At 38.8% G+C, this 14,505-nt stretch overlaps 1 protein-coding gene across 1 annotated transcript; it reads left to right on the forward strand.

Moving 5' to 3' along the window:
• Positions 1-497: 497 nt before the first annotated feature.
• On the forward strand, positions 498-13,770 carry LOC137497075 (ionotropic receptor 21a-like). Its single transcript, XM_068225710.1, has 3 exons — positions 498-503; positions 6,422-8,071; positions 13,687-13,770. Exons 1-3 carry the CDS (start codon positions 498-500, stop codon positions 13,768-13,770), a joined length of 1,740 nt encoding a protein of 579 aa, XP_068081811.1.
• The last annotated feature ends 735 nt before the right edge of the window (positions 13,771-14,505 follow it).

Here is a 14,505-nt window from a genome sequence, read left to right on the forward strand (position 1 = left end):
TTCACAGGAGAATATGGAGTGCTAAATCATGTACGAGCAGGTCCAGCTGAGATGATGGAGTGGTTACCGGAATTGATAACCTAGGCTAGTGATTCCCATAACCCTGGCCATTCAAGTCAGTAACTGCTTTCCATTATAATGATGTCTTTTATTGTGAGCACTTTATTTGATGCAACATACATCTGTATTTTATTTTAGTTACTCGTTTCTTTAATGTAGGTAGTAATGTATATGTAGTACATGTCCTGAAGTAGTTCGCCAAAACGTGATAGTAATTACACATCGAGCGGCGTGACATTATGTTATTTGGTATATAGGAATCCGCATATGCGTTTGGCGACTCGGCATTCGAAATGCTACGATACCATGCGAGTGAATGAATGGTTATGTTAGTGGATAACTTTGACATCGCTTATATTATGTTGTAGTGCCGTAATTCCTGGAAGACTCAAGCCTACGTATACATATGTAACATACATTAATATAGAACCTTGATAATGCAGGTAAGTGATACAAATGTAGTAATGTTGTGAGTAATGACACTAGTGTGAATCAATGTGAGATAATAATAATAATGATAATGATGATGGTGTGAGTGTCAAATATATTAAGTACCTGCGATGATGGTGGCCATTGTGTTGATGAATAATTCAAGTGTATTAAGTGCTTGTGATGGGAATAGTTATTGTGATGATGAATAATAAAACATGGGGATGATATCGTGATATGCCACTGATGTGTGGATTCGCTTACATAAAATTTAGTGGTTGAAATAATGAAGAGTGCTGTGCTGTGTGGATTATTTAATAAGATGGGAGGTGACAATGAATAACAGCGATTGGCTTAAAAACCTTAATATAGAAATTTGATAATAAGCCGCCCGATAGGATTCCGAATCCAATTTTCCACCGTTGATGCGATTTTTATTCGCCGGAACATATTAGCTAGCTGAGGCACATACAAAGTCCTGTGACCCTATGAAATAGCCCCACAACAATAAAAGAACCCGTCAAGACCCTGGGTGTAGAGTGCTCCCAATGCTAATCTACGGGGCAATGCCACGCGGAAGGAGCGGAGGGCGCACTACTTTCTTTCATAAGTTTATGAGGCACGAATTCAGTTCCTGGCAGAGCCTGTTACGATCGGTTCACCGGGTATTTTGTGTGCGTTAGGGCTGGGTGGTGGTAGAGAGTTTATTGGTAAATCAGAGCGCGGTTTGTCGGTCGGAATGTTTCATCGAGAGATTGATTTTCGGTGAAGCAGAGCTGAATTCGTTCTTATCCCAGACCTCTTCTTACTTGGTGCATGTGCATAGCCGTCATAATAATTTTAAGCATGCATTCTGTCGCATCCTACGCATAACCTTTGTGCCTTTAGTTAGATTTTTGCTATTGTTTTATAATATCCCTTGTACTGCCCACTCATTTTATCTGTGAACGATGGAGAATGAAAGTGACAATGTGCACAATAATCCTCTCTGTGTTGATCCGTATAATAATACGGATATATCAGATGATTGTGCTTCCAATCATTATTGTGCTGATTTCCAAAATATGTGCTTTTCTTGGGGAATTAAACACGTCCGTCTCTCATCTCATCAACCCCAGCCGAACCTGGTCGAAAGATTTCATCGTAAACTTAAAACATGTTTGTCTGATTTTCACCATAATAATCAATCCTGTTGGGATTCCTATCTATCTTTTTTAGCCTTGGGTTCTAGACAGCAATTCACGAATCCAGCCGGTTCGCTCCTCATCGACTCGCTCGCACTTGAATATTGGATATCTTTCTGGACCTTCCCGTCACATGGATGTCAAGGAAAAATGGAAAATAGCTTCCGAACACCTTATTAAAGCTAGAGACAGAGTGGCGCAAAGATACAACAAGGGGAGAAAACCTGTACCTTTCCAAGTTGGAGATTTGGTCCTAACTAAAAGATTTCCCGTCAGTTCTGTTCTGCTACTGATCACATCAGCGGAAAGCTATGTCAAAAATGGTCTGAACCTAAGAAGATCATTGAATTTCTGGGACCTGTCATGGTTAAATTAGAATACATCACTAGTCGCGTTCTATTCAGAGCACATGTGTCATGTTAAAACGATATCATTCAAGGAGTTCGTAACACTTCATTGGTCTATTTCTTTCTAAACATTATACCATTTTGATTTTATTGAGTTGAAATAGAATAACTTTGCTGTAAAGAACAACGCGCTTAGACTTTGCTGTTTCAGGTAAAAATGTTCCCTTCAAAAGAAAGGCCATGAGAAAGCAAAAACAGGAACCGAACTCTATTCCATGTCCAAGAACGAGGGAAAGAGAAAACCAAGTATCGGAGTACACCGGTTTGGACTTATTCGATTCGTATGCGTTAATGGATTACGACCATACATGTTTACCCGGAGATGTCACTGTTATTTATGGATTTATGTTGGGTTTTTTGAAAAGACACTCGCACCTTCATATTGCCTCAAGACACATGTAAATTTGTTATGTCACATGTACATTCTGATTTTCACATGTTTAGGTTATTTTTAATAGTAAGCTTAGTTATAAAAATGCGCGCGTATGTAGATTTAAGTTTCGACCCTTATGTAAAATGAACCCTTCTTGAGTGATCAGTGTGATCACCAAGAAAAGGACTCATAGTGAAGGGTGGTGGGAATGAAGCTTAACGGAATAATGGCAAGTTCGCACATCTCCTTTTCCAGTTAACATCTCCTGGTCTGAGAGACGGAGTCACCGTCTAAGAGGCCTACCATCCCCTTCAGAGGAAGAATGAAAACAGTTAGTAGTAGTAACCCTCACACCTTCTCCTCACATCCCCTTCGCCGTATTAAATCTCCCTTGTCTGAGAGACGACGTTACCGTATAGGAGGCCCGCCCTCCCCTTTAGGTGAGGAATGCTATTTGCTTTACTTCGCACACACACACACATAGGTCTTATGGCGACGATGGAGCAGGAAAGGGCTACGAATGGGAAGGAAGCGGCCGTGGCGTTAATTAAGGTACAGCCCCAGCATTTCCCTGGTGTGAAAATGGGAAACCACGGAAAACCATATTCAGGGCTGCCGACAGTGGGGTTCGAACCCACTATCTCCCGGATGCGAGCTCACAGCTGCGCGCCCCTAAACGCACGGCCAACTCGCCCGGTAGGGGAGGAATGAAAACTTTTTTCAGTATAAGTAGAGATGTGTTGACTGCTGTCTGAGGCCTGGTCATTCCAGCTCTGGAACTTTGGACTGTTAGTTCGGAAGCGTAGTGCTGTTCGTTAAAAGTGAAAAAATGTGCGATTTTTTCATTTCAACGAGTATTTCGTATGATAGCATTGCTTTTAATCGCGACATTCCTACTGACGTCATTGTAATGATCTATGGGAAAACCACAAAGAGAGTCTTTCTGAGGTTGTAAAAAGGCAGGTAGGGAGTGACTGCCATTATAATGAAAACTGCCCAACTGTATTCTGACTTTCAGTAGGCAAGTGGGCGTACCATCATAATGAAAACTCCTCAACTTGATTGTGACTGAGAGTAGACAAGAGGGCCTGCCATTACAGTGATAAAATTTCCTAGCCCAGTCTTCACATGAAAAAAGTCGTATGGTGACTTCTCCGTCGCGTTTCTGGGATAACGTTAAGAGCTATGCAATTGTTCTATTTAGGACATGCAGAGAATGTGTTGTGTGTTAACTACTGTATTTGTACAACGGACGTACAATAAAGGGCTGTGTAGCTTTGAGAACGCACAGACGAGACAGTTCTCTAACGTTACTCACAACGTGTGTACAACTTAACCTAGAATTCCGTGTACGGTATAGAATTTCGTAGCGAAGAACGGGTACATCAGTTAGTTTATAATAAATATACAAGAAAATGTAGCTTTGTAGTGGTTAAATGGTAAAAAATGTTAAAACTGCCATAGAAATTTTTGTATTCCTTTGGTTATATTTAGAAGCTTATTTATTTATTGCTAATGTACCTAAAATCTGTGACTTCTTTTTCACTCACTCTTATGAAGGTTACGACAAATCTGACTGAAGGACATTGCATACTAGCCGTTGTTAATATTATGTTATGATTATAAGAAAATAACGTTTTAAAAACCTGAATTTGTAAAAAATGGTTTCTCATTGCTTTCAGATATGGAAACTTGTGAATTTTATGGTCGGAGAGGAGGGCGTACGGTTGAAAAGTTGGGGGGATGTGTGGGAATGCGTTCTGGCACCCAACATTTATGAAATTAGGTACTGGGTACAGCCTCAACATTTTCCTGGTGTAAAAACGATGAACGACGGAAAACTATCTTCAGATCTACCAACGGTGGGGTTCGAATCCACCATCTCCCGAAGACAAGTTCACAGCTACTTGAGCCTAACTGTGTAGCCATCTCGCTAGGTAGCAATTAATAATGTTCATTAAGGAAAGATAGATCACCGGCATATATTAAGGATGTATTAACTACTATCGTTCTATTTAGGACATGCAGAGAATGTGTTGTGTGTGTTAACTACTGTATTTGTACAACGGACGTACAATAAAGGGTTGTGTGTCTTTGGGACGAGACAGTTCTCTAATGTTTGCTTTTCGTATTTACAACCACTCCTCATTACAGGGAGTAATTACACGAAGTTATATTGAGTATCAAATAAATATCTAAGAGACTATATTACTGACAGAAGTTCTTCAGCGGGAACCAACTTCGAAAAGTAATATCTACAGCCTGTGGATGAGTTTGGTGAGTATTATATAGCTTCAGAATTGAACTAAATTGTTTCATACTTGCTACAATAAGTCTTGGAATCCTTTTACAGTAGTCAGCCTGCATTATATGAAACAACTAGCAAATTACACAATCATCAATTTAAGCCTTACGATGATTTACGTGAAACAAATCTATACAAGTCAGTATCATTCACTTTTAACTTACTGCCTTCATTATTTACTAAGTTACGATGTTCGTAATAATGCCTTTCTTCATCATTTTACGGTACTGATTAATAAAGAATAAAAGTAGGTCAAATACAAAGTAGATACCCAAGTAAAAGAAATATATAAATGGTTTAATTTGCATATAACATTATTAACTTGTTCCTCTAGATACTTTCTAAAGCAGCAGATGGAGGCTCATGGTGTTTCACAGCCGGCAGCCACTGTTTATAAATTAGTTTGAGCATTTTGTCATTTTTGGTATGTCCATAACGAAAGTAGTAGCTGATGAATCTATTGTTTTGATAGTGGACAGATTACATAACCCCAATTGCTTAGAAATATAATGTCTGAGTTTGATAGGTTGCAATCTATAGAACTAATTCCGCCGTACATAGCACCTGCCGTTAGATAGAAACTGTAAGAACTTGTGCTTTATATGTTTGTATATGACGAATTTGCGCAAATTAGTGATGGTGATTGTAGTTTTAAGTAAAACAACAGGATAATTAGGCCTATTAACATACATTGATTAATTATGTGTGGACAAATAAACATTCTCACTCCTCGAAAGATGGATACGAGCTGTTCGACTAAACGGGATGTCCCGAGCTGTCAGAGGAGAAATGGCGTGGAATTAAATTAGCAGACAAATAAGCATTTGTGGAACTTTTAAAGGGAGGGAAGATCGTAATATGAAGGTAAATTTGGAATTCAATAGGACAAATCGGGGTAGATATTCATTCATAGGAAGAGGATTTAGGGAATGGAATAATTTATCAAGGGAAGCATTTCCAAGTTCTTTGAAATCATTTAAGAAAATCCTAGATAAACAATTGATAGGGAATCTGCCACCTGGGTGACAGTCCTAAATACAGATTAATTATGACAGATTGATTGATGATGAATATATTGGCTGGAGAATGTGCAGGACTACGACAGACGGGAAAATGCAAAATTTCCGAGTCTTTCTAAACCTTGCATGGTAAGAGTCGAAAGAAAAAGAAGGGTTTTAAGGAAGATGGTGGCGATTACTGATTTAATGAGAAGCAGAAAAAAAGTAGAAGAGTCTCGACCCTACAAAGAATGAGGGCATCGACAAAAGAATGATAAGGGCCCCGAAGGGTATGAAAATTAAAGACTTCCTGCGTCTCGAAACCTAATACCGTCGGGATCGGAAGAGAATAAAAGTTGGCTAAGGGAGGTCTGATAGCAATGTCAGACTCAAGAACAAGCCTCTGCTCGCCAACCCACACTCACAAAATGAAAGCTCCCTAGGGTTCTCGTGTCTGTTGACAGTCAAAGGATACTGTGAATATATTCTACCGCCCCCACTTACAGGGAGGATGCTTCCAACACAAGAAAGTATTTTATTTAATCGATCAGATCTAAACCCCGGTTGTCTCTATTTCCATGATCTGTTTACTTTCATTCTAGGTAGGTAGGTTGCATTGTAGGCTACTTAATATTTCATAAATATAATAATTATTTTTGTTTCAGGCAGGAGTTAATGAGATGAGAATGGTTCTTTGGATGGTTGTGATACTGCTCACTTCGAGTCGGTCATCACCATGCCTTCTGGAATTTCTGGATTGTATGAACAATATATTATTGCGATATTTTGGTGAAAATATCAGTCACTTCTTTGTCTACGTGGATACTGAATTCTGTCCAGATCAAAGAAGTCACATATCCAATGACTATAATGGAGTGAGACGCTCCAGATATCAACCGTGTACTGAAGACTGTTCTTCAGTTGGGAACTGGCATTCAATTTGGCCATTGAAAGAAGGAGAAGAAAAATGTGCACTCAACAGTCTGGTGACACAAGACATCGTCCTTCAGTCACTGCACTGGAAAGGACCACCACTGATAATCTTCAAAAATTCTGACGAGGGAAGCTGGAAGTACTCATCAGTAGCATGGAAAGCTGATTGTTACCTCCTCGTTTTTCAAAGTCATAAGGATTTGACTGAGATTCTCGCTCTGTTGACTATCCATTACTCCTGGAATTCTCAGGCCCATTTCTTGCTTATCTTGCTAACGCAACCGCGAAGCACTGAGCACCAGCAGCAGATGGTAGAGGCTGTCCTATCAACGTGCTGGGCACATAGAATGTACAACGCCATCATCTTACTTTCATCTCCACATCAAACTGGATTTGAAAACGCACAGGATATCTATACTACCTTTCCTTACTTTCAAGAAGGTTGTTCTGGCAGGAAAACCATTCTTCTAGATCGTTGCGTAAAAGGTAGATTTATTAATAATACTAAGCTGTTTCAGTTAAAATTTCCTTCCGATCTTTACGGATGCCCTGTGAGATTTTCAACAGTCGATATACCCCCTTACGTTATTATCAGTAACGCTAAGTACACAGGTATTGAAATGTCGTTGCTAAATATGATTGCAGAGAAGATGAATTTTACTCCCGTTCCTACCACACACCGTCGCCCTCATGATGCTGACTGGGGCACTAAACACCCAAACGGAACTTGGACTGGACTAATAAGTGACGTCTTCTACAATGTAGCAGATGTCACTTTTGGAGCAATACGGTACACTCCGGATAGAATGGAAGTCTCCGATTCCAGTGTTACCTTCACGGAAGAAACAATGATATGGTTTTTACCAGCACAGAAACCTATTCCGAGATGGGAAAAATTGTTTCGAATATTTTCTACGGATGTTTGGGTCATTTTATTGACAGAATACTTGCTCATATCATTTATTATTTATTACGTATCTGCAAAATTAGGTGTTGACCGTATGAGGTTCACATCATCATTAATCGATTGTTTATTAATGATCATTGGATATTCAGTTCATCATAAACCCACAACTTCAGTTCTCCGAATTCTATTCTTTTCATGGGTATTTGCTAGCCTTGGCATAAATACTGCTTTCCAGTCCTGTTTGGTTAGTTTCTTAACTAGTGCAATATATCCACCCCGGATAACTAATTTAAAAGACTTATTAGCTTCCAATATAAATATCGGCGTACTTCAGCAGTTGGTATTCCATTTTGAAGACACCTCTGATTCGATCATGAAGATGGTTACGGAACGATATCAGTTGTGTCCTACTCTTAGGGAATGTGTGGAGAGAGTAATAAGAGACGAAGATATGGCCATGCCAGTTATTCAGTCGGTTAGTTTGTATAAAGTCACTGAGTATTCACATCAGAAAGCGAAATTTCCAGAATGTTATCGCATGATGCATGATGCGGTAATTACATTTCATATAGCAATGTTTTTCCCTAAAGGAAGTGTTTTGATAAAATCCTTCAATAAGATTATTCAACACTGTGTTGAAGGTGGATTTATGGAAAAATGGTTTGGAGACTTGGGCCTTTCAACAGCTAAGAAGATGATGGCTAGAGTAAAATCACCAGTTAAACAAAAAACTGAAGTATTAACTGTTGATCATCTAGGAGGAGTGTTTTTCATATTGGCAGTTGGCTATGTGCTTGGGATATTCCTCTTCTTTGGAGAGATTATTTGGTACAAGTATATGTTACGTCATCAAACATCATTCAGAAGCAGACAATGTCCACTCTCGATCGAGTTGATCTGTTCATTCTCTAGTGTTCAGGGATTTCCAAACCATAGGAGTCTCTAGAAGGACTGATATCTAAGATTTGAAGGGATAGAAGGGCGGGTTGGAGAGAGAAACGAATTCCTTGCTTAGTTCAAAATAGTAGCTGCCTCTGTGGATCCGTGGTAGAGTGTCGGCTTCCGGATCCCAAGATAGCGGGTTCAAACCCGGCAGAGGTAGTCGGGTTTTTGAAGGGCGAGAAAAAGTCCATTCGACACTCCATGTCGTACGATGTCGGCATGTAAAAGATCTCTGGTGATACATTTGGTATTTACCCGACAAAATTAATTAAATCTCAGCCATAGACGCCCAAGAGAGATCCGGTTTACTCTGTCTGCCATCTAGTGGACCTAGAGTAAAACGGAACGTCGAAATTGACGAGCGGACAGCCAGATGGCGTCAAATCGAAATGTCTGCACACGGTAGCTGAGGCCATAAGATTATTATTATTATTAGTTCAAAATAGTGCTAAAGGAATCGCTACTTTTAAGCATTGCGTAGATAATTGGTCTCACATTTACAGTTCATTAGACAAAACTAGTGCGTTCCTCACAAACTGTTATCAAAACTGTTCACCTTGTTTAGAACTTTACTTGACACTGCTGAAAATAGTAAGTGGGAATGGTAGTTTTTGTTTTTTGCTTTATGATTAATTTATGCAGAAATAAAGTTGTTGTTGATGGTGGTGATGGTAAGATGTTGATTTAAGAGGAAAAACGAGGTTATTTGCACACTTTTGCACTAATTGTTAGAGTCTGAGGTCGGAAACCTCGGTGACTGAAAGTTGGGAAAATGAAGGACTCCCTAGACTTCACAAATGTTTCGAAAAATAATATTTACCAGGGCGGTCATTTTAAAGGGCAACACAGTGATATAGTGGCATCTAATTGGCTAGGGTGATATGGCAGGAAATATTAAAGAGAAGAGGCTGGGTTAAGCCTCGTGATCATCACACCACATTTTACAAGATGTATTTCTACAATTCTGTACTGAGTGGACTGGAAGTATTTCTAATACAGGGTGTTTGAAAAAGGACTCCCTAGTTTTAATGTGTCCTAGAATCTGTACAAAGTGGCATACACTATTCTAGTTTGTGGTGTGTGATTCATCAATTTTCCAAGTTTGGCTCCCCTGCAGTTGGCAGGTCTGCTTAACCTTAAGACGGCGCCAGTGCTGTTTGTTTCCTCTGTTTTGCACTGCACTGTACGCACGCCTGGATTGAACTGTGGGAAGCTTTATTAACAATTATATTTATGTGATTACCCCAATGAAGATCTTTTCTTATATTAACACCTAGGTACTTACAATGATCCCCAAAAGGAACTTTCATCCCATCAACGCAGTAATTAAAACTGAGAGGACTTTTCCTATTTGTGAAACTCACAACCTGACTTTTAACCCTGTTTATCATCATACCATTGTCCACCGTCCATCTCACAACACTATCGAGGTCACCCTGCAGCCGCTCACAATCTTGTAACTTATTTATTACTCTGTACAGAATAACATCATCTGCAAACAGGCTTATCTCTGATTCCACTTCATTCCACTTCTTTACACATATCATTGATATATATATAAGAAAACATAAAGGTTCAGTAATACTGCTTTGAGGAATTCCCCTCTTAATTATTACAAGGTAAGATAAAGCTTCGCCTACTGTAATTCTCTGAGTTCTACTTTCTAGAAATACAGCCACCCACTCGAGGAAAGGGATCTACAGATCCATGAAAACTTATTTAGTGCCGGGATATCCCAGGACGTGTTCGGCTCGCCAGGTGCAGGTCTTTCTATTTGACTCCCGTAGGCGACCTGCGCATCGTGATGAGGATGAAATGATGATGAAGACAACACATACAGCCAGCCCCCGTGTCGTAGGAATTAACCAATTAAGGTTAAAATCCCCTCCCCGGCCGGGAATCGAACCCGGGACCCTCTGAACTGAAGGCCAGTACGCTGACCGTTCAGCCAACGAGTCGGACTACAGATCCTTGATAAACAGGAGCAGAAGACCCATGCTACTCGGCCACAAAAGAGGAGAATGAACTAGAAGGTTACATTTACAAAAGGCCAAAAGTCAAAAAGAACGAAGGTAAAACTCAAGCACTCCTGAAAGTAATTTTTACTACGTAATTTGGCGTAAGGCCCGGCGAAGCAGAGGTTAATCCATACTAATGGGTGACCAAGCTAAGGAGAAAAAATTAAATTGCAAAGGGAAAAGATTTAATTTAACGGTTAGAAAAACTTAGTCACCAAAATTAAGTTTGAGGAAAAATTTAACACTCGTGCTTCCTTATATTTTACAAAATCCCGCTAGAGCGATATAATAAGCCCTAAGACGGAGAACGGAGGCCTACATTGAGTTTAAGTTTATAATAGAAAACCCTACATTTACAATTTAAAGGAACCTGAAACAAAATATTACATTTTAAAACGGGTCGTAGAAATCTTCCCTAAGTACACACTCAAATAGTTCACAAATTGGTACTCTGCCTACCTCAAAACTGCTTCCTTACGCCGTCCGCTCCCCTACCTCCAGCATAATCCCTCTTCAGAGGAATAGTCCTTTCGGAAACACTATTTAGACGCGACTGCCGCGCTATAAGAAATTAGTTTCAGAAATATCTACTCCTTAAACAGCAACACAGTAGATAATTCCAAAAGGAATAAGAAAGAGAAGAAATGATTGGAGGATAGAATCAAGGAGAGTAGAAACGTGATCAGAGGATACCTTTAATAACAGGGATGGTAACGGACAAACAAGACAGATTACATGCTCACACTTGAAAATAAAAAAAGATTCTCAATATTAGTAAAATTCCTTGAATACTAAACTTCGCTAAAATAAAAACGATGCTACAGACCTCTGGTCCCTACCGATTAAACTTCTTCAAAATGGTATTTCATAAGGTATAGCATAGATTACATCACAGAAGAGCTGGAGGAGTTTTTGAATAGCGGGAGATGCCTAATGGTTCAATATTTATTGTTATTGTTATTTTTATTATTATTATTTATTTATTTATTTATTTATTTATTTATTTATTTATTTATTTATTTATTTATTTTCCTTAAATTGCACATGTGTAATCTAGGGGTGGTAGATGGTACACGGAGTTGCCCCCATCCCCACAGGCACGTTTACATAAACTCTACTGAATATTTACAAATATATAGGCAATTTTAAATTTTTACTCTCCTAACACTGTACTCTTAGAATAATAATTATATTGATTTATGCCATACATATTAAGAGTGGAAAGACGCAGTCATTCACACTCTCACTCATACCCCTGTATACACACTCTTCTGAACTCATACTCATTCACAACCACTCCCACACCCGCACGCATACACATTCTTCTTCTTCTTCTTCTTCGTGAACTTTTTTGGGCTCCTTATTTATTAATTTTTGCCCAGTACACATTCAATGTAGGCCTACTTGCACACATAATGCTTGAAATTCTAATTTACGCCAGTTATATTCATCAATAAAGATATAACAACCCTCGTCGAAAATACAAAGAAAATCTAAAAGAAAAAGAAACTATCTAGACATGGAACACACTCAACTGGCAGAAAAAGCTGGGGCAAATCCTTCTGTAGCACTAAGACCAAGACAACCGCATGTTAGCAACAACATCGAGATAGAAACATGGGAGAAACATTTTACGTCGATTCTTAATTACATAAACTTCAGTGCAAATATCAAAGTAGTTGAAACCTATGAATCAAACTACCAACGTATCAATGAAAACGAAGTTGCAGAGATAATAATATAATCCAAAAAGAAGAAAGCTCCTGGCCTCGACGATATATTAAATGAACACTTGAAATCTTCGCTTGAACGGATGAATATGTTAGGGACAAAACTGTTCAACAAATGTTTAGAAAAAGGAGATATACCACAGTGCTGGAGGTATTCCAAAATCAAGATACTATAGAGAGGGAAAGGAAATATAGACGACACAAATTCTTATAGAGATATCACCATAGAGAGCAATGGCTTTATAGTGTTCGCTAAAATCCTTTGTAACAGACTGACCAAGCTAGTTGACAACTCTATCCTGGACAATCAACTTGGTTTTCGAAAGGGTAGATCAACACTCCACGTAGTAAAGAATCTGTTGAATGACGTGGATGATACCTGGATGATACGTGGATGATGAAAGATGAAAATTCTTCGCAGTATTCAAAAAATTTAATAAAGCTTTCCACTTGCTGGACAGAGAAGTACTTATCACGAAACTAGAGCGCTTAACAGGAAAGGAAAACTACCTGGCCATAATAGTTAGAAACATTCCATCTGACACAAGAGTGATCATAGACGATGGCATCACTACGTCACGTGACATAACCCAAATGAACGGAGTACTACAGAGGGACCTAATGAGTCCTATATTATTCAATATCGCAACTTTCGATTTGACAAGAATCATCCATGAGAAGGATAAAAGAACCGCGATGTACACGTATGCTGATGACAACGTCATAGGAGGACCAGTCCTGCAAGAAGTGCAAGATGCAAACTCTCGGAATGGACTATAGAAAATAAATTCACAATGAACACTAAGAAGACAGTTCAAATGACATCCCGGAAAGGAGGAAAGATTCCATCAAAAGATCAATTATACTTAGGGGGAAACAAATTAGCAATTATAAATCAGTTCAAATATCTGGGCATTACCCTCCAAACGACCCGGACTACCAAATCTTTACACGTTAAAGCAAAAGCAACAGCAGCGATTAGAGCCACGAAAGACATCCAAAATTCAGAAAAAAAATTCTTTGACCACAGCAATGACACTATTTCAAGTGAAAATAATGCCGGTTCTAGCATACGGAATGGAATTTATATGGGACCATTTGAAATTAAGCGACCTGGAAACCCCAGAGAAAGTGAAGTCATCATCCCTCAAGAGAACACTCGGTGTATCAAAATTCACTCGACCAACTAACATACTAACAAAAGAAGACTATCTAATACAAGAGATCAGAATTGAAATACTTCTACCTTCAACGACCGCCTTTCAGCAAACATTAAGACGAGAAAAAAAAAATTGGTGATAATTTTACAGCACTGACGCGATGACGAAAAGGGACTGGACCGAGTCAAACTGCGAGTTGAGACATGTGATCACCAGGTTTGCATGTCTTCCATCATGCAGTTTGCATCAATAAGAGATTCCATGAACCGTGTGATAAGAGTGTATGTGAACTGTGTGGTGAGTGTTGTGGAAGATACCACTTGAAGTTTTGCAAAAAGAGATCAAAATCATTGTGTGACTACGCTAAACAAACATAATGTATATTGTGCGCATTTCTTTATTATTATTATTATTATTATTATTATTATTATTATTATTATTATTATTATTATTATTATGCCTTTGCTGGCGAGACCTAGTCTTTACAGTGCACTATCTTTTCTGATATAGGCTAGAGTAATTTTGTTACTTTCATTGATCTGTCACTGTCTTATCGTTGACTTTGACAATATGAAAGTGACTGAGGTATGAGCGATACTAGTACAGTGGAACCTTGGATTGCGAGCATAATTCCTTCCGGCAACATGCTTGTAATACAAAGAGCTCGTATATCAAAGCAAGTTTTCTCACAAGAAACAATTGAAACCCGGATGATTCGTCCAGAACACAAAAATATTTATTCGCATACCATTTCTAAAACAAAATATAACGTAAAACGAATTAAAGTGCATTTTAACTTGCCTTAGAATCATTGTTAGTGTGAGGGAGACGAGAGATGACATGAGAAGAGTTACTGTGTAGCACGAATTTCATGAAAGGAATCACTACTATCCGTTGGTTCACTGGAATTTTCTTTTCGTGCAACTTTAACTAGGAACCTGTCCATTGACTGTTGCTTTTGCCTCTTTTTGAGGATTTCACGAAAATGTGACATTGCATTGCCACTGAACTGATTCATCGCTCGCACTGCTACAGCCTTATTCGAGTGGTGTTTCTCTA

This window comes from Anabrus simplex, chromosome 1, assembly GCF_040414725.1.
Source record: "Anabrus simplex isolate iqAnaSimp1 chromosome 1, ASM4041472v1, whole genome shotgun sequence".
Taxonomy (NCBI): Eukaryota; Metazoa; Arthropoda; class Insecta; order Orthoptera; family Tettigoniidae; genus Anabrus; species Anabrus simplex.